Source organism: Mirounga leonina, unplaced genomic scaffold, assembly GCF_011800145.1.
Source record: "Mirounga leonina isolate KUSES-001 unplaced genomic scaffold, KU_Mleo_1.0 Mir_353, whole genome shotgun sequence".
Lineage (NCBI taxonomy): Eukaryota > Metazoa > Chordata > Mammalia > Carnivora > Phocidae > Mirounga > Mirounga leonina.
In genome coordinates this window covers 1387817-1406014 of record NW_023270699.1, presented here as the reverse complement: position 1 = coordinate 1406014, position 18198 = coordinate 1387817, and the positions used below count along the sequence as shown (strand labels likewise).

The 18198-nt window shown below is 54.0% G+C and overlaps 1 protein-coding gene across 7 annotated transcripts in view; it reads left to right on the top strand.

Moving 5' to 3' along the window:
• Nucleotides 1-10147, top strand: part of ADARB1 (adenosine deaminase RNA specific B1) — a 116288-nt gene extending 106141 nt beyond the window's left edge. For 5 of the 7 annotated variants that reach the window (XM_035030034.1, XM_035030033.1, XM_035030036.1 and 2 more), the window contains 2 exons: nucleotides 4545-4723; nucleotides 5560-10147. In XM_035030034.1, the coding sequence (XP_034885925.1) occupies nucleotides 4545-4723; nucleotides 5560-5739 (359 nt within the window). In that variant the 3' untranslated portion in view covers nucleotides 5740-10147. The remainder of the gene's footprint in view (nucleotides 1-4544; nucleotides 4724-5559) is intronic. The other 2 variants (XR_004683721.1, XM_035030037.1) reach the window with 2 other exon arrangements.
• The last annotated feature ends 8051 nt before the right edge of the window (nucleotides 10148-18198 follow it).

The following is an 18198-nucleotide window of genomic DNA, read 5'->3' as shown; positions in this document are numbered from 1 at the left end:
TATATTGGCATGGAGCAGTTTGTCGTGACATGCTTTGGTGTAGTTTTCTGCACATTTCTCATGCTTGGGCTTCATTGAGATTCTTAGATCTGTCCATTTATTGATCTCATGAAAGTCTGTTGAGTTTTTATTCATGTTTTCTGTACCCCCTTCTCTCTCCCCTCCTCAGGAACCCAGTCACGTGTGTCAGGGTGATTGATTTGTCTGACAACTCACTGATTTGCTGGGTTTTCTTTTTTTTTTTTTCCAGTCTGTTTCTTGTGTGTCTCATTTGAATCGTTTCTGTTATTGTTTCTTTAAGTTCACTGATCTTTTTTCTATTCTAGACCTTTCTGTGTCATGGTTGATGCCATCAAGTGTGTATCTAAACTCTTCACATCTCTGTGTGAGCATGGGGCATGTTCTCTGACCCTTTCAGGTGGTTCTTGCCCAGTCTTAAGCAGTGTGTGTGCTCTGATCAGCCCTCCGCTGATGCTCAGGGGACCCTCTGCAGCTCTCTTGCCTCTGCACACCATCCTATGGACTCTGGCCACGTTAGTTTCCCGAGCTCTCAGTTCAGGGAGTCTGCAGGCTGTGCCTGGGCTCCTTCTCTCCACATTGCTGCCTGGACGCCCCCAGGACGGCCGCCTGGGGTACTCGTGGGACTCACCTCCTATGTCTCCTGTCTCTCAGAAACCACTGCCCTTCCTTGCTTCATGTCCAGGGACTTGAAGGCTAGTGTCTGTTGTATTTTGTCTGGTTTACTACTATTTGAGTAAGGAGGGTACATCCAGCAGCTGTTACTCCATCTCACCTGGAAACGAAGTCTGAACTTATTTTTAAATCACAGAATGCCCGTTCTTAAACACTCGCCCCTCTGTGTTACCCTCCAAAATAGATGCTTTTGCAATCTAGACGTGATTGTGCACCTGGTCATCCAAGCCAGCTGGTTGTTCAGGATTGGTTTTGGTTGGAAGTTGGAATGACAGCCCCATGTCTTGGTCTGGGCTCCCTAGACCGCAGAGACTGAGGAGAGAATTTAAGGTGCTTTATTTGGCAAGCGTGAACTGAGAGCAGCAGAATAGATGAGAAGGAAAGTCTGACAGGAAAGGTGGCTTTGACTGCAGGAGAAACTACCGCATGTCTGTGTCCACAGAGGACTGGTCCCCCCTGCAAGCCCTGACTGGGGGCCTGCGGGCTGTGTGACACACCAGAACTCTGGTGTCTGCCGTCCGTCACTCTGCCTGCTGGGGGGTGGGGGGCCGAGGGGCTTGTGTATGGAGAGCCACAGCCACGTGATGGAGGGGGTGTGACCAGGGTGTTGGGTTGAGCCCTGCTGCCGATCCGTCCCGGGAGGAGCGGCCACACACATCTCGTTGCCTGTTTCAGCAAGATCAGCATTAAATGGAGATTTAAAACCTTTAAAAAATATGTGATGGCCCTCTCTTCCTGATCCTTTTTGTGTTGGGAAATGGAGCTGTAGGTGGGCCATGTGTCACTCCTGATGCCCTCAAGCCCCTGTTCCCCTTCACCTGGTCAGCTCTGGCCTCTCTGGTGGACTTACCTAGATCTTCTTGTTGCTCTTTGCTTATTTACAGGACAGTTTTATCAAAATTTAACCAAAAGCCGTGAGTGATATCCCACCCAGACCCTTTAAAATTGTGTTTTATCTCGACAAATGGAAGAAGAAACACATGCCATACCTATCAGGGGCTACGTAAGCAGCGCGGGCCACAGGATGGCAGCCGTGGCCCAAGCAGCCGTGGTTCGTGAGCACGTTCCTCACTGTGCCAAACTTCAGGGACCGTCCCAGCCAATGGGATTTCTTTTTAGGAAGGCAATTTTGTTGAATTGGTTAACATTTGCATGATAAGTTAAGCATGTATACTATAAAACCCTAAGACAACCACTAAATTAATAAAACAAAGTTATAGCTAAAAGTCAAGAAGGAATTAAAATAGAATTATAAGACATAATTAACGCAAAGAAAGAAAAAGAGAAAGGGGGAATCAAACTGTAGTTTGATTTTCCTGTGTTTTTTTTTTTTTTTAATTTTATTTATTTTTGAGAGAGAGAATGAGAGAGCGTGAGAGGGGGGAGGGTCAGAGGGAGAAGCAGACTCCCCGCCGGGCAGGGAGCCCGATGCAGGACTCGATCCCGGGACCCTGGGATCATGACCTGAGCCGAAGGCAGATGCTTAAGGACTAAGCCACCCAGGGGCCCCTGATTTTCCTGTGTTTTAAGTGGCTTCTTGAACTATGTGGTGAGTTAGCTAATTGGTTAATTATTCCCTGCTTATCACCAGACATCTAGTGCTGTGTTTGTTTTATGTTTCATGTAACATTTATATGTGATTAAGTAGAAAACATTTCTAGCCAACTTGACCTGGTTTGCCTGGTGTTTTCAGTGCTTCTGCGTGACATTGTGTATCCATCCCCAGCTGTTGCACGCCTAGTGTGTATCCAGAAATATGTCCATGAGTCACCAAAACATGTGGTCAGGAATGCTCACACACACACTCTTCAGAACAGCCAAGTGCTAGAAAACACGACAAAGTGAGCAACCCTCTAGTTGCACGTGCCCCAGCAGGGTCCCGTGTGGCAAGAAGTTTGGGCAGGCCACAGCTCTGTGCGTGGTGCGTGTGACTCTCACACACGTGACCTCGAGTGAAGGGTGAAGGCGCAGGGGAGTCCGTTGTGTAAATGGCCCCATGGATGTAAGGCTCAAAGCGGGCAACCCTGGTCAGCGTGCTGGGGTTGGTGCCGTGATGACCCACGTGGGGCAGGGGTGGCCATGGAGGTGGGCGGGCTCCCAAACCGGGAGCTCTGATTGGTGACCAGCTGCTGGGACGCTGGTGATGGGTGTGCTCACTTTGCAAAAGACACAGCGAGAGAGGGAGCCCTGAGGCTGTGCCCTCATGCTTGGTGACGTGTCAGTGAAAAGGTCTGTGTGAAGTAGAGTAATTCACTGCTCGTGTGTCGGAATGAAAGAGTGATCAGCAGAATCCTGACTTCTTCCCCAGAGTGAGGGGTCTTGCTGGGGGCCTGCAGGTACCGAGGATGGCCCCCGGGGCATCGCAGGGACTGCAGAGGAGCTCCCGGAGAGTGCAGGGGGCACGAACCAGCACCAGTGAGGGCCTGGCCCTGCAGTAAGGAGCAGAGACGCCTGCAGCCTGCAGGCATCGGGTGGACACAGTGGGAAGGCAGATGAACAGTGAGTCTGGAGCCTGAAGCAGAGGGCCGGGGCTCCCGCCGTCCTGAGTGCGGCCACAAGCGGGTGCTTGGCCTCTGGCCCTGAGTGCCCTCTGCGGGATGGGAGCTCTGTCTTAGGGACTTAACAAAGGAAAACACCTTCTTGTCCCTTTAAAGAAATATCCCAGACATGGGTGACATATAAATATGAATTTTCACCCTACTTTGAGGTGGGTGGCTGCTTTGCCTGAAGAACTGGGGTCTCCTCCATGATGAAGCTTCCTATTAGATCTTCCACACTCTGAACCGGCCTGCTGGCCCACCTGTCGGTCTTGGCTTTCTGTTCAAGGCGGGGTCACAGTCACCCAGAGCAGAAGCGGAGCAAGGGCCCGGGGTGGGAGCCCCGCGGAGCTCGGTCAGCGCCCCTGGCCATCAGGGAGTGGCAGGCTGCCTGTGCAGAGCTGGGGTTGGGGGGGGGCTCCTCCTCTGGGGACCGAGCACCAGCCAGCTCCCGTTGTGGGTGTGTTCTGAAGACACACCCCGAGTCAGGGTGGCCCGTGTGCCCCACCCCTGAGGTGTGGATGATTGTGCTCAGGGCACGGATGGGGGGAGGTGAGCACTCAGCTCCCAGTTATCTGAGTGTCCTTTAAAAATCTCTTAGCCCCACCAAGTGAGACTTGGTTAGTTAAGACAAAACCATCTCAATGTGGTAAGAAAACGTATCCATCGGGCTCCTGGGTGGCTCAGTCGTTGGGCATCTGCCTTCGGCTCAGGTCATGGTCCCAGGGTCCTGGGATCGAGCCCCGCATCGGCCTCCATGCTCGGCGGGAAGCCTGCTTCTCCCTCTGCCACTAACCCTGCTTGTGTTCCCTCTCTTGCTGTGTCTCTCTCTGTCAAAAAAATAAATAAAATCTTAAAAAAAAAAAAAAAGAAAACATATCCGTGCTTGTTAAGTCAGGCTTCTTGTATCTTGGGCATAGTGCGTGCAGGCTGGGGTAGCCTGACCATGCCTGCCCCTGGCGTGTGGGGCGTGCAGGGCATGAGCGCCCGGCCGAGGTGTGATGCGCGAGGGCGGTCCTCCGTGGCACGACCCTATGGGACCTGAATTAACCCCAGAAGTGGCTCGCACACCCAGACCTCCAGCTCTGGTAACCCCAACAGAGCTCAGAGGTGCTGTGGTGTCTCACAGGCTCCAGGTTTCTGTGGACCCCTGCCCGCCTCCCGGGCACAGTCACGGCTGTTTCTGGGCATCACGAGGTGGCACTGGACAGGTGTCACCACACCTGGGCCGTGCACACCCCTCAGGCACATCCTCAGCTGCGCCAAGTACCGTGCTGGGCTCCGCATCACCTCTCCCGTGTCTCTCCGTTCCAGGCATCAGCAACGCGGAAGCACGGCAGCCGGGGAAGGCACCCAACTTCAGTGTCAACTGGACGGTGGGTGACGCGGCCATCGAGGTCATCAACGCCACGACAGGGAAGGACGAGCTGGGCCGTGCGTCCCGCCTGTGTAAGCACGCCTTGTACTGTCGCTGGATGCGTGTGCACGGCAAGGTACCGGCCCCACCTCCCCACAGCCCGTCCCACTAAAGCCCCGCACCGTCCACACGGTCACGCCCCAACCTTTCTGTTTCTCCTGGCTGTTTCCATCTTGAAGTGTGGCCCCGACCTTCCCACGTGAAGCAGCCTCAGGCCGCTCCTCCCGCCCTGCCCCGGCTTCCCGCTGGGAACCCCTCCGCGCCTTCCCACCCAGAGGAAGGAGAGCCGGGGCTCACGCAGCCCTCAGAAGGCTCGAGGCCCGTTTTCTGCGGTAGTGGCAGGGTCCTTTCCCTGCATAAGTTCTCCTCTGGTCAATTGGCATTTTCCTAGTTTTCCTTTATCGGTCGTGGCAGGTGGCGGTTTGGACAGAAGCTGCTGAGTTTGGGGCCCTGGGCCCATGGCAGGACGAGCCCCTGGGCTGGTGGTCTTGCACCGTATTTATTCTCAAGATCTGCACCAAATGAGTCAGGCAGCCACGGGAGGCAGTGCCTCTGAGTCCTTCCGGGTGATAAAGTGTCCATAAAGTCAGAGGTGCTGTGTTTTTAAATAGCTGAAAATATTCACATTGAAATTGGAATCAACTGCTTGTGGGTTCAGAAGCACCTCTTTAGAGCCTGGGGTCTGAAACTGCCTGTTTGGCCTGGAGCCTGCGTGGGGAGAGCACGCAGACCGTCATGGGGCTCACGCCTCGCCCCTGCGTCGCAGCCCCCCGGAGGAAGGCGCCTTCTGGCTGGTGGCTTTCCCCCCCGAAGCCAGCACAGGATGAGACACCAAATTTTGAATGTCTTACTGAGTTTTGTTTTCTGCTGTGACTGCTTCGACACTTGTCCTTGTGTTTTGACTTTTTACAGGTTCCCTCCAACTTACTACGCTCCAAGATCACTAAGCCCAATGTGTACCATGAATCCAAACTGGTAGCAAAGGAGTACCAGGCCGCCAAGGCGTGTCTGTTCAAAGCGTTCATCAAGGCAGGGCTGGGCGCCTGGGTGGAGAAGCCCACGGAGCAGGATCAGTTCTCTCTCACACCCTGACCGGGGGCGTGGCGCGGAGGCTGCCCACGTCCGGCGCGGTCTCCGGAGCCTCACGTCTCAGCTGGGGGCGGGCGTGCACTTTGGGGAGGGCAGGGAGGGCAGGGAGGGCGTGGGGTCCAGCATCACCACTCGATGTCCCTCTGCAGCAGTGTTACCCCTTGGAATTACCCAGTGACTGCTTTCTATCTCTGTTTACGTTTAGAAATTGAGTTCTACTGAGTAGGGCTTCCTTAAGTTTAGGGAAATAGAAATTACTTTGTCTGAAATTTTTGAATAAATAATTTATTCAGCGTTAGGAACGTGGTTTATAAAGTAATTATATCAAGTCACTCTTAGGCCACGTTATTTTAATGCAGAAGAGCACTTATCTGTAGAGAAGGTGAGAAAGTAGAGGTAGGAAGAAGCCTGAAGTCACAGCCGTGCTGCCGGCGGGTCCCCCGGATGGGCCGCGCGATTGGCTTCCCTCAGCGGGTCCGCACAGCCCGGGAGAAGACCCCGCGGGAGGGGCCCGGCCCTGCGCTCGCACAAGTCCCCCAACTCCCTGGCGCAGTGACGGCGTGCGTCCATGAGGGCACGGCCCAGATCCCTGCAGCCTTCAGCCCCCCTAGAAGCTTCTGCACTCCTCCTAGAATCACATGGAAAACGCGTGTTGGTTCACTTCTCAGTAATCAGAGATAAAACATGGGCAGTGATCCTGGCCATTCATTTGAGGTCTTCAACAGTATTTAACTTTTAGGGACTAGGAGGAATCCGTAGGGGCTACTGCCCAAGAATCAGCCTACAACTCCCTGTCTTCCTTGCTCTGAATCTCATGGATGTGGATAACTCTCCAGACATCTTCACGGGAAGGAAATAGAATTAATTAAGTAGATAGACTCGTTCTTAGAAAATGCCACTAAGGCATAGTTTTAAATTATTCTTTCCAGCTTTATCAAAGACATGTTTGAAAGTCAGTATTCAGGCTGGAAGCTGGTGAGGCAGTGTGCCACGGCCTCGTGCCCACCAGGGTCTGGACGTTGATTGTCACGGCAGGGAAGGGGTGCTGCTGGTGCCCGGGGCGGCCCAGGGCCGCTGCTCCACACCCCATGGCCCCCGGGGTGGTCCCGGGCTGAGCCAGCAGACGGTCAGGAGTGCGGGCAAGGGTCCCGGGGGGCACCTGGACCTGAGCTCAGAGATTTGCACCGATTGCCTTGTTGCTTCCACTCAGGATCAGACAGGAGCCCGAGGGGCCGTCTTCATGGAAGGGGGGGTCTTGTGGCGGCTGTAGGCAGTCGGGAGACCCCGCCCCACCTTGACGGACTCTGAAAACGCAGAACAGGAGCAGAGCCGCGGCTGTCACCTGGCCCAGACCCCACATGCAGGAGCAGGAGACTCAGACCAGAAGCGCTGTGTCCCCCGCTCCCCCGCTCCGGCAGCGGTTCCTTGGGGGGCGGGGGCGGGGCTGGCGGGCTGCAGGGACCCCGGCAGAGCTCAGGCAGGCCCCCGTCATGTGGAGGGGTGTGGTTTGGCTCAACGGGCTGCCGCCTTCTTTCCGCCTGAAGCAGGAAGGGTGTCAGCTGGTGTCGCCACCTCCCCAAGCAGGTGCTCCCACACACAGAACATCTGTGAGCCCCTGTGTTTTTATTCTCTTGATAAATGGTATTTTTTCTAATGGGGATTGGGAGATGGACTTAGTTTTTAAAAAAATATGTGGATTTTAATTAAAAGTTGAGTGGGAATGTATTGCATATACACACACTACCCAGTATGTCTGACTTCCTCCCTCTGTCGGCTAACAGTTGAGGTGACCACCGCCTCCCACCCCAAGTGAGGACAGCTGTCCTGTGTGCCGGTCCCCAGCGGACCCCGAGCTGTGCGGGCGCAGGACGGCCCGCGAGTGTCCAGGCCCTGCAGGCGGGTCAGGAGGGAGCCCCGTCCACCTGTGGGCCCGCACAGCTCCCAGGACGGACCACTGGAGCAGAACAGAGACAGAAACGTGACCTCCAGGAGACGGGTCAGGAGACTCAGCACTTGAAACGGTCCCTTCTGAGGCTCTGTGCACTGCACCCCATTTCCCCCCAGGCGTTACTTTGCATACAGTGCCCTTAATCAGGATTCTAGAGACTTAGAAAATTTGACACAATCAAGAACTTGGTTTTTTGAGAAAAATCTTCAGTTTTGAGGACATTTTGACCATTGGGGGTTGGGAGGGTTCCCTTCTGTTTTGCTCACTAAACCTATTCCACAAAGACACCGGCTGGCGGGCATCTCTCCCGCCAGTGGGAGGCCCGAGTCACAGGGATGCCTCAGCCGGGGTCAGGGGCTGTCCCTGCAGCAGTATGAGCCCAGTGACGGGCGTCCCCTCTTTCCAGGCCAGGGATGCCACAGGGCGCAATTCTGATTCTGAATCAGAGTTTGATTGACTCATTTAATCAGAAACAGTTATTTTAAAATGTGCAACATCTCACCAGCCATTCATTTCTCTGGAAGTATTTTTATTCACATGATTTCCCTCATACCCAGAAGACAGAATCACTGCTTTCTTTGGAAAGACAGTGTTTCCTGTAATTTCACATAGTGACGCCGGGGGGGGGGGGGGGGGCCTCCCGGGCCCCACAGGGGGGATAGCCCGGGGGGGGGGGTCAGCGAATGCTGTGGGGGAGGGCTGCACGCCCGCCCCTTTTTCTCAAAACACAAAACCAAATCAGACCGGTCCTTTTTATTTCTGAAACATTCTACACCAAAATATAGGGTCTACCCCGACCGTAAATGTGATCTAGCAAGAGAAATAGAATCAGCTGGCTTTCCCGTCTCTGTAATCTATGAAATTAGAGAATCTCTCAAAAGATGCCCTGTTCTCAACCCCCAACCATGTAAGTGGAAAGGGCAGAGTATTTGTGACCGCGCACGCACGCACGTCCAGTGTTGTCTGCCCTTGTCTCCTGGCGTGTCCTGTGACCCTCTCTCCAGCCACGTGGCCAGTCACGTCCTCAGGGCCGGCAAGGACAGGGTCTGGCTCGAGCCTGACACGTAGCTGTCCTCTGGAGCTGCTGTGTGCACTTGTTCCCTGTTTGCAGGGCTGAGCCCCCAGCCCCCAAAACACTTAGCTTGGCCACGCCATGGGCTGATGGTACATCAGGAGCCGACGCCCGTCCTTCTGGACGTGACCACGAATGTTTAAAGGCAGTTTGTGGAATGTTTGTAGAATGAGCCCGGAAGCAGTTTGCTTCTCCAGATACTGGGTTATATGCTTTTATTTTATTTTATTTTAGAATTTGGACACTTCATATGAATGTAATTCAGCCAAGAACCCTATCGCTCAGATCCACTCCCCAGTGTCCTCTGTATGTTTGTTGATGTATATACCACACGTTACAATCTGCATGAGCTACCCCTCGCACCGAGACCAGCCGGAACCAAGCATGAGACGCTGTCCTATAGACAAAGGATTGGAGATGTTCTCAATAAAAGACACAATGTTCCACCGCTGCAGTGTGGCTGGGTTTTCTCTCCTTTCTAGTTCTCCCCTTGGTCCCCTCGAAGGTCTGGGGTCCGTTCCAATGAGCAAAATTTGGAGGGGTGCGTAAGCACCAGCTGAGAGCTGCCCGCTGGTCTTGTCCCGTGTGCTGCCCCAGCGCTCGGCACATTCACCCAACTCAGGACAGTTCCTCTGAGCCCCTGGGATCTGTGGGTCCCTCGCCGTCTTCCTGAGCACACGCCGCGCCCACTCCCACGTGGAAGTTGTGTAGAGGGCAGTGACGCAGCGGCCCTGCTCGAGATCCCGCGTGGAAGAAGGGACGATGATGTAGCCCCCATTGGCCTGCTGGGCTGGGTGAGGGCGGCATGAGCAGGAAGACACGGGAAGGACCTGGACGCCAACGGGCCACTGGCCAGGTGGACTGGGGTATCAGGTGCAGGGAGACAGCGCAGCCACTAGTTAGTTATAAGGTGGGCTTTATGGTTTAGGGCTGACGTTTCTGAAGGATGCTCATAATAAACCAAGTGGAAAACTGGCTGCAGAGACCAATTACCAGAGACTGGTAATTAATGGATTAGGTAGCAGCTAATTAATGAATGCTCAAAACTCACCCTTTGCTAATCACTGCACTGCTTTACCACTGTTTGGGCATTTAGCGGTAAAGAAACGTGGCCGTTTTCTGTACAAGCGCACTGGGACAGCCTGGAAGGGGCTGAGTCTGGTCTCCTGTGAATGAGGATTCGGGGCGATTTTAATTTAATTTTGCTTTTTTAAAGCTTACCCATTTGTCTGATGTTTCTACAATTAAATGAAAAATAAAGAGGAAAATGTTTTTAAAAGTAAAAATCCCCATACAAATAAAAAGCACTGTTAACAAATAATTTGCTCTCTTTTGCATCAGTTTTGATTCTGTTCTGTTCCCACAATAAAAGCAACATTAAAGTGAAAATACGTGAGGCGCCTGGGTGGCTCGTGGCTTCTGCTCAGGTCATGATCTCAGGGTGGTGGGATCGAGCCCCACGTCGGGCTCCGGGCTCAGTAGGGAGTCTGCTTGAGATTCTCTGCCTCCCTCTCCCTCTGCCCCTCCCCCCTCAAATAAATAAATCTTTAAAATGAAAATATGTAACATAAGGGGACACGTTAAGCTTCTGAGAAAGGGCGGGGACAGCATGCCCCCTGCCAGCTCATCCCCGGGGATGCCGCCTGTTGGATGTGCCTCGAGGTGCTCACTTGAGGGTGACGAGGCCGGGCACGTGTCCCCGTGTCCCCGGGTGCCCCGGGTGCTGGGGGCAGATCCGTGAGCACGACAGGGGCCGCCGCGCTCCCGGAGCCTCCCCCGGGGAGGGCGCTGGACGCCCCCGCCAGCAGGGAAGGGGTGAGGGAAGGAGGTGGTCAGAGGGCAGCCCGGGCGGCCTCGCTGCGAAGACAAGCACTGATTTATTTGATTTATTTTATTTAATGGGCACTGATGTTAGTTACGCGATCAAGCGTTGGAGTAATTAAAGTGAACGCGCTGTTCAGGAGGAGCCGAGCAGACAACCCCCGGGAGCGCGCGGGCTGGGAGCGCAGGCACCAAACGCGGGAGGCCCGGGCCGGGGGCCAGGCTGCGCGCCCGCGGGGTGCGTCGGTGAACTCGGCCCGGGCCGCGGGGGCGCAGGCAGTTGGCGCCCGCTCCGCGCCGATCGCCAAGCGCCCCGCTGCTTCTGCTGCCCCGTGAGCCCGCGGCCGCCCCGCGGGCACCTGCTGGCACCCCGCCGCGGCGCCCCACGGGGACCGCTGGCCCGGGACCGGGGTGCGGGAAGCGCGGGTCACGCCAGGGCGCGGCTGCCCGAGTCCGGCAGCGTCTGAAGGCGATCCCGCGCCGGGCTCCGAAGGCGCCTCTGCGGCTTCCCGGCGCCGACGCCCCCCGCGCGGGCGTGGGCACGGGGGTTGGGCGGAAGCCCCCCGGGCATCGCGTGCGGCCGGTCGGGACTGCCTGGCTGCTGCGCGCGCGACAGGGCGTGCTCCAACGCGCCGGGGTCGGGGCGAGCGGGCGGGGGTCGGGGCGAGCGGGGCGGGGGTCGGGGCCGGGGCGAGCGGGGCGGGGGCCGGGGCGAGCGGGGCGGGGGTCGGGGCGAGCGGGGCCGGGGCCGGGGCGAGCGGGGCGGGGGTCGGGGCGAGCGGGCCCGGGGTCGGGGCGAGGTCCTCCGCCAGTGCGGGTGCGGCCCGTGCTTGCCCGCCCTCCCTGCCCCCGCCCCGGGACTGGGGAACCGGTCTCCTCCTGCAGGTGCGGCGGGTGACGGGGCCTGGGCCCTCCCCCTGGGCCCCCTCGGCAGCCCGGGCCACGCTGAGGTCCCAGCCTCCCACCACACTCCGCCCGACAGGTAGCAAACCCCTCGCGGAAATGAGACACTTGAAAAGCACAGCTACGAAAATCAAAGTGGGTAGTATTGAGTTAGAGACTAATTCTAATAGTTTAGAGCAGACAGTCCCCGATTTTAAAATGAACTTAATGCAAATTATAAAAAGGATAAGAGAACAAGAGAACCAAGCAGAATTAGAAACCGTGAGCACGGTAGATGAGCTAAATAATGAGTTTACAGGGGGAGGCCAGCTGGGAAAAAGCAAGGGACAAAGACATCCTGAGACATTTGGGTGCTGAGGGCAAGGGCTGACGCCTCGCTGATGGGGCGACCGAGCCGCGCACCAGACGCTCGCACAGCCAAGCTGTGGCAGGTGACGTGGGGCTGGGACTTCCTTTTCTTAAGATTTTATTTATTAATTTGACAGAGAGAAAGAGCACGACCAGGGGGAGCGGCAGAGGGAGAAGCAGGGTCCCCGTTGAGCAGGGAGCCCGACGTGGGGCTTGATCCCAGAACCCCGGGATCGTGACCTGAGCCGAAGGCAGACGCCTCACCGACTGAGCCACCCAGGCGCCCCTGGCTGGGACTTTCTTAAAAGGAAAACAAGAAACAAAACTCCATAAATAGAGAAGAAAAGGTCTAGACAAAACGATGTTGGCCAAGGTAGATAATTGTTGGAACCAGCATACGGGAGCTCAGGTCCTCGTCTCTCTACTCTCCTCTGTTGGAGGTTTTTCCTAAGGCATTTTAAGTCTGAGCGTAGACTTTTAAAAATACAATTTTCATGGTATTCTAAGTGCTCATGGATTTTTTTTTTTATATCAACACAGGTATGTACACAGAAAAAAATATAATGCTGTAAAATGTAAATTTTCCAAGTTTAAAAAAATATAAGGAACTATCAGGAAGGATTTTTGTTTTTTTAAGTAATCTCTGTGTCCAACGTGGGGCTCAAACTCATGACCCCGAGATCGAGTCACAGGCTCCACCGAGGGCCAGACGCCCCAAGAAGGTTTATAAAGCGCAACCACTTACTTCCTTAGAACCTCTGAAACGCGTATTCATGGGGGAGGTGCCTTACCGTCAGCTGAATCTCAGCTCACAGCTCATCCCGCCTGGCCTCTCTTCCTAACACTTATCATTTGTTCATTGGCCCCCCGTGAAATGGGGACACTGTGCAGCCAGGGGCACGGGTTTCTTCGTGGCTGTGCCTGCCACCTGCACAAGCCTTCCGTGATGCAGACCCTGGAACGCACATGCATCAGTGCGAACGCGCGGCCTTGGAACCTCCCCACGCAGACCCACACTGAAGGCAGTTTCAGTGAGATGCTGAAATGGAGAGACAGAATTTCGAGACCCTCACAAGAGGTTTATGAAGGAAAAGTGATCAGCACGTTGGTCAGTTTGTGAAGATAAGCTTGGCTGCAAGGGAACGCAAAGTCTGGGTAATCGCAACGTGACAAAGGCTGGAGTGATGGGGACCCCACAGGACATGAGACTATATTGAGGTTCTGTCTTTTTGGGGCAGACTCCAAACATCCACTGTTCTCATAATGAACACGTGTCAAAGATTGTATTTAACTCTAGCTAATAAGGGAAATAATAAGATGTTAAAATACATTCCATTGAGAATTCAACTCACTCTACTGGCTCAAATGCATTTGGCCTTTTATCTGCTTGTCTCGGGCAGAAAAGAGTAAGAGCTCCTGAACACCGAGCGTCTCTGAGTATGGAGGGACTTCTCAATATCCGGGGACTCGGGAGCCTCGAGTTCCCTCCCTCCCCCTCCACGTTCTGCCTACGTGCTTATCTAATTTTACGTGTCGGATAAGCTACTTGCCCCTCTACGCATTACTAATTTTTTACAGATGAGTTGGATACTCCTCAAAAATACTGCAAACACACATTGCAACGCACCAGCTCCCAGACTGGTTAACTTTTAGCCATACACATGTTTCTTTTTCATTAAACATAAAGGAAACGTAGATCATGATGCTTAATAGAATTAATGAAGGAGGGACTTTTTAAAAATGATTTTTATACTTAATTCTTATTTAATCTTTAGCTCCTGAGGGTAATAGTCAATATACACATATACACAAGTATATTATCATTCTCCTCACTCAGTAAATATCCTGAGCATTTACCTACATATTTCATTAAATTTGTAAGTTTCTTACAAAAGAAAGCAGCATATAGACTCATTTTCTTTTAATAGCATATTATAAAGTGGGTCAATTATATTAAATATACATGTTTTCAATGTTTACTGCCTCCAGTAATTTATTTCATAGGGTGTGTTCTACCATTTTATTTCTCAGTGTTTTTCTTTTGGAATATCCCTGGGAGAGTATATTAATACTCTTATTTCAATTGAAAAAGTGGGTCAGACCTTTCTTGACAGAAAATAAGTCTAATTTGACAAGATCTGACAATGATTTGACAAGAAGAATGAGATCACATGGAGGACACTGGCCATAAATAGAATGAACTAAATCTGCAGCTCCAAGTTTTGATGAAAATACATTTAAGATAATGGAATGATAAAAGACTTTTACCTTAAAATGTTGAGTTGGCATGAAAGCAATGAAATCAACACTTCAATGTCCCCAGTCCCCCTTGGCATGTCTAAGATGAAAGAAACAAAGTACTACAAGGTGACAGAGAAACATGGATGATGACAGTCCCTTGATATGTGTAGGGAAAGCCTGTAAATGTCCCAGGATTGACAATGACAAGATAACAACTACTTTTATAGGTCAGGTGGTTTATACCCTTTGCTTTCAAAACACTGTAACAAAAGCCTAGTTGAATTGACAGTTGATAAATTATTATATAATTTCTATAAATTTTTTTTCCAGACAACCTTCTGATTTTGGAAATGTTATGTAGGAGTAGAAGGTGGAATGTGGAAGATAAAACATGGAGAGTAGTTGGTGGATGATGGAGGGTGGAGGGGAATAGTGGAAGGTGGAGATGGAGGTGGAAGGTGAAGGTGGAAGGTGGAAGGTTAAGGTAGAAGGTGAAGGTGGAAGGTGGGAGGTGGAAGTGGAAGGTGGAAGGTGGAGGTGGAAGGTGGAAGGTAGAGGTGAAGGTGGAAGGTAGAAGGAGGAGGTGGAAGGTGAAGGTGGAAGGTGGAAGGTGAAGGTAGAAGGTGGAGGTGGAAGGTGTGGAAGGTGAAGGTAGAAGGTGGAGGTGGAAGGTGAAGGTGGAAGGTGAAGGTAGAAGGTGGAGGTGGAGGTGGAAGGTGGAAGTGAAGGTGAAGGTGGAAGGTGAATGTGGATGTGATGGTGGAGGTGGAGGTGGAAGGTGGAGGTGAAGGTGAAGGTGGAAGGTGAATGTGGATGTGATGGTGAAGGTGGAGGTGAAGGTGGAAGGTGGAGGTGATGGTGAAGGTGGAAGGTGAATGTGCATGTGACGGTGAAGGTGGAGGTAGAAGGTGGAAGGTGGAGGCGGAGGTGATGGTGAAGGTGGAGGTGAAGGTGGAAGGCGGAGGCAGAGGTGATGGTGAAGGTGGATGGTTAATGGTGGAATGTTAATGGACATTAAATGTGGGTCCTGGGTCTTGGTCCTCACCTGTTGAGGGTCTTGCTGTCTCTGGGGTTTTCAGGCAGTAGAGGGAACAGGGGAGTAGAGGACCCAGGTAGCCGGTGACCGGATGTGCCCGTCTGCTGGAGCAGGATTCAGGAGGCTCTGGGGTCAGGGTGCAGCAGAGACACAGGGGTGGGGGGTAGTGAGCGCAGGGGCGCATGACCCAGGTGAATAGCTGGGCTGGAGCCCAGGTCGCTTGTTACAAGTGCCTACATGTGAAGGAGGATGGAAGGGTTTACTTTAACACTTTAATATTTACAACAGGCCAGAAATCACCTTTTGTAAAAACCTAGAATCAAAAGATTAAGCTGTGAAGTAAAAGTAATTAAAAGGGTGTAGGTTTTCCGAGACTGGGAGCAAACCCAAAGCTTCGGGGGTTCTCTGCCAGCCCCAGCCCCCCTTGTGTTCTGGGTGCCCTTTGCTCAGGCTCTGTCTGCAGAGAGGTTGGCCACCCCACGCCCAAGTGCCCAGGGTTAACTTCGAGCACAGCCTGACGCTCCCTGGACCTCCGTCCCTGGCCTGTAGGCCCCTCCCTGGGCTGCCCTGGGGCAGGGGTTGGGGTTGGGGTCAGCAGGGTGTCCTGCTGTGTCTCCTGAGCCTCGTTTTGGGCACAGAGCAAACTGAGCGTTTGAACAGAGTGTGATGGAGAAGGGCTTATCTGGAGCTGGAATATTTTTTAGCAAAGTCAGAGGAGGGCGACCTTCAAGCCAGTGTTTGTCTTTCTCCTTTTGCCCAGAACTAATCAGCTTAGCATGGATGCCTGAGCGACCCCGGGAGACCGGGGCCCATTGCATTCAGGGTTTACCTTTTGCAAAAGGAAAGCGCCGTTTCCCCAGCAGAGCCCATAGTTTATCCCAGATTCTCCCGCAGACAGCTCTTTACATGGGCAAAGCAGAGAGGGTCTCTTTCCTGCAGTTTGTCAGATTGCTTTATTCCTAACTATTCTCGGGCAGAAATGCTGACTGCAGGCTGAATGTTATCCCCCGCTGGGTAGAGAGCTGCCAACCCCGTCCCTGCCATCAGCCATCTGGGGTCAGTGAGTGGCAGGAGAAGGTGAGCTCCGTAGGATTACCTGTCTGTTGAAACTGGCTGATGCCTGGTGACAAAGGGGTGACCTGGCTCCTGACAATAAAAGGGACGAGGCTGCCTTTCCAAATTCATTATCGTCACCCATTTGCGGCTCTTGCCTCCATGCCCCTCCCACAACAAACCCAGGGGGAAAGTAGGTGGGGGTTCGAGGAAGACACTGGTAGGTGGGCCAGGCTGTTACAGAGGAATTCTTTAAATCCAGATCAAAATTCTCTGGGCGACGTGGTCATAAAACACTCAAGAGTGTGGAGTGACCGGTGGGCGTGTCTGTAGCCAAGGGGCCACCCCGTTCTCCCCGCCTCGTCACCATCTCCCCTGCTGCCCCCCCCTTGGGGGTCCAGGTGACCTCCCATATCCCTTGGGGCAAACCCCTGCCCAGACAAGCGGGGTGAGGGGACACCACCAGGACCCGGGCCTCTCGAGAGAGCTTCAGGGGTGGGGACAATGTGGTGGGGAGGGAGGGACCTTCTAAAGGGACGCTGTAGCAGGGGAAACAGGTGGTGCTGGAGGGACCTGGTCTGGGATCAAAGGACTCGGGTCAAACCTCTGGTCCCAGGAGCCTGTCTGTCCCTCAGTCTACTCTTGGGCAAACAGGGTCAGTGGCTCGGCCAGCACCTCCCATTGGCTGGAGGGCACGGCAGAATGCGGCCGTGCAGGGGCCGGGGGGAGTCTCGGGCGCTCAACTGGTGGGTCCCCTTCCTGGACAGGAGGGCTGAGCTGGGGCAGAGGCCCCCAGCGGGAAGGCCGAGGCAGGGGAGGAGGCCCCTGCGTCTCACACTGTTCCCAGGAACCGCAGATGGGGAAATGACCCCCTTCAAAGAGCAGGGAGCACCTGGTAGGAGACCATTCACAGGTTTTACCAAAACCAGGGGCACCTGGGTGGCTCAGTCGGTTAAGCATCTGCCTTTGGCTCAGGTCATGATCCCGGGGTCCTGGGATCGAGCCCCACCTCGGGCTCTCTGCTCTGCAGGAAGTCTGTTTCTCCCTCTGACCCTTCCCCTCTCATGCTCTCTGTCTCTCATTCTCTCTCTCTCAAATAAATAAAACCTTTAAAAAAACAATAAATAAATAAAGCAGCAAGGGGATGAGACTGTGTTTTTTAAAAATGGAAGGACAGAATAAGAAAAAAGTGGACAAATACCTAAACACAGTTTCAGAAACGTAAAGCCTTGGAGACTTAGGCATCAAGACCCCCTGAGTCTCCAAGAGCGCTGGAGCAAGACCGACGAGCCCAGGGACGTGGAAGACGCAGTCTGGAGTCACAAATCCAGGTGCGGACAGTGGGGCGTGGGGCCTGGGGGGCTGCTACGGGCCCGAGGTTTCTCCAGGAGCCGGGAGGGAGCCACGGCAAGTGTGCATCTCAGAGACGTTGAGGGGATGACACGGCAGCCGAAGCAGAGCCTGTGACTTTCAGACACACACGTAACATGAGTAAAGACCCGACTGTTTCACTTCCAGCAACAGTGGACAGAGACGAGCTGGAGACCCCCTGCCCTGAAGTCCCAGCCAACTCTCCCCGGGCCCCTCAGGATGCTGCGGTCGTGGGGCAGCCAGGACCCTGGGATCTGGGAGACGGGCACCCGCGGGGGATGGGCACCAGGCCCACCCGCACCGTGGGAGGAGCTCTGATGGAGAAACTTCGAGAATGCGGGTGCTGAGCCGGGGCCGGCCCAGGAGGGCTTGCAGCTTGCAGCTCCGGCAGGCTGTCCTGCACACACCTGGCTGGAGACCGTCCCGAGGCACCTGGGGGACAGGACAACAGGCCCCGGTGGGCCACACGGCATGGCTGCGCCCCTCTCCCCTTTCCTCTGTGGAGAAGCCCAGCAACACCACCACCCTTGGGTGCAGCTGAAACCACACACCGGGGGACGAGCTGAACTTTTATTTAATTTAAATTTAAATTTAAAGAGCCGTGTGCAACGTAGGGACACAATATTGGACAATGCGGAAAGTATACTTTCACTGTGAATAGTATTTTTT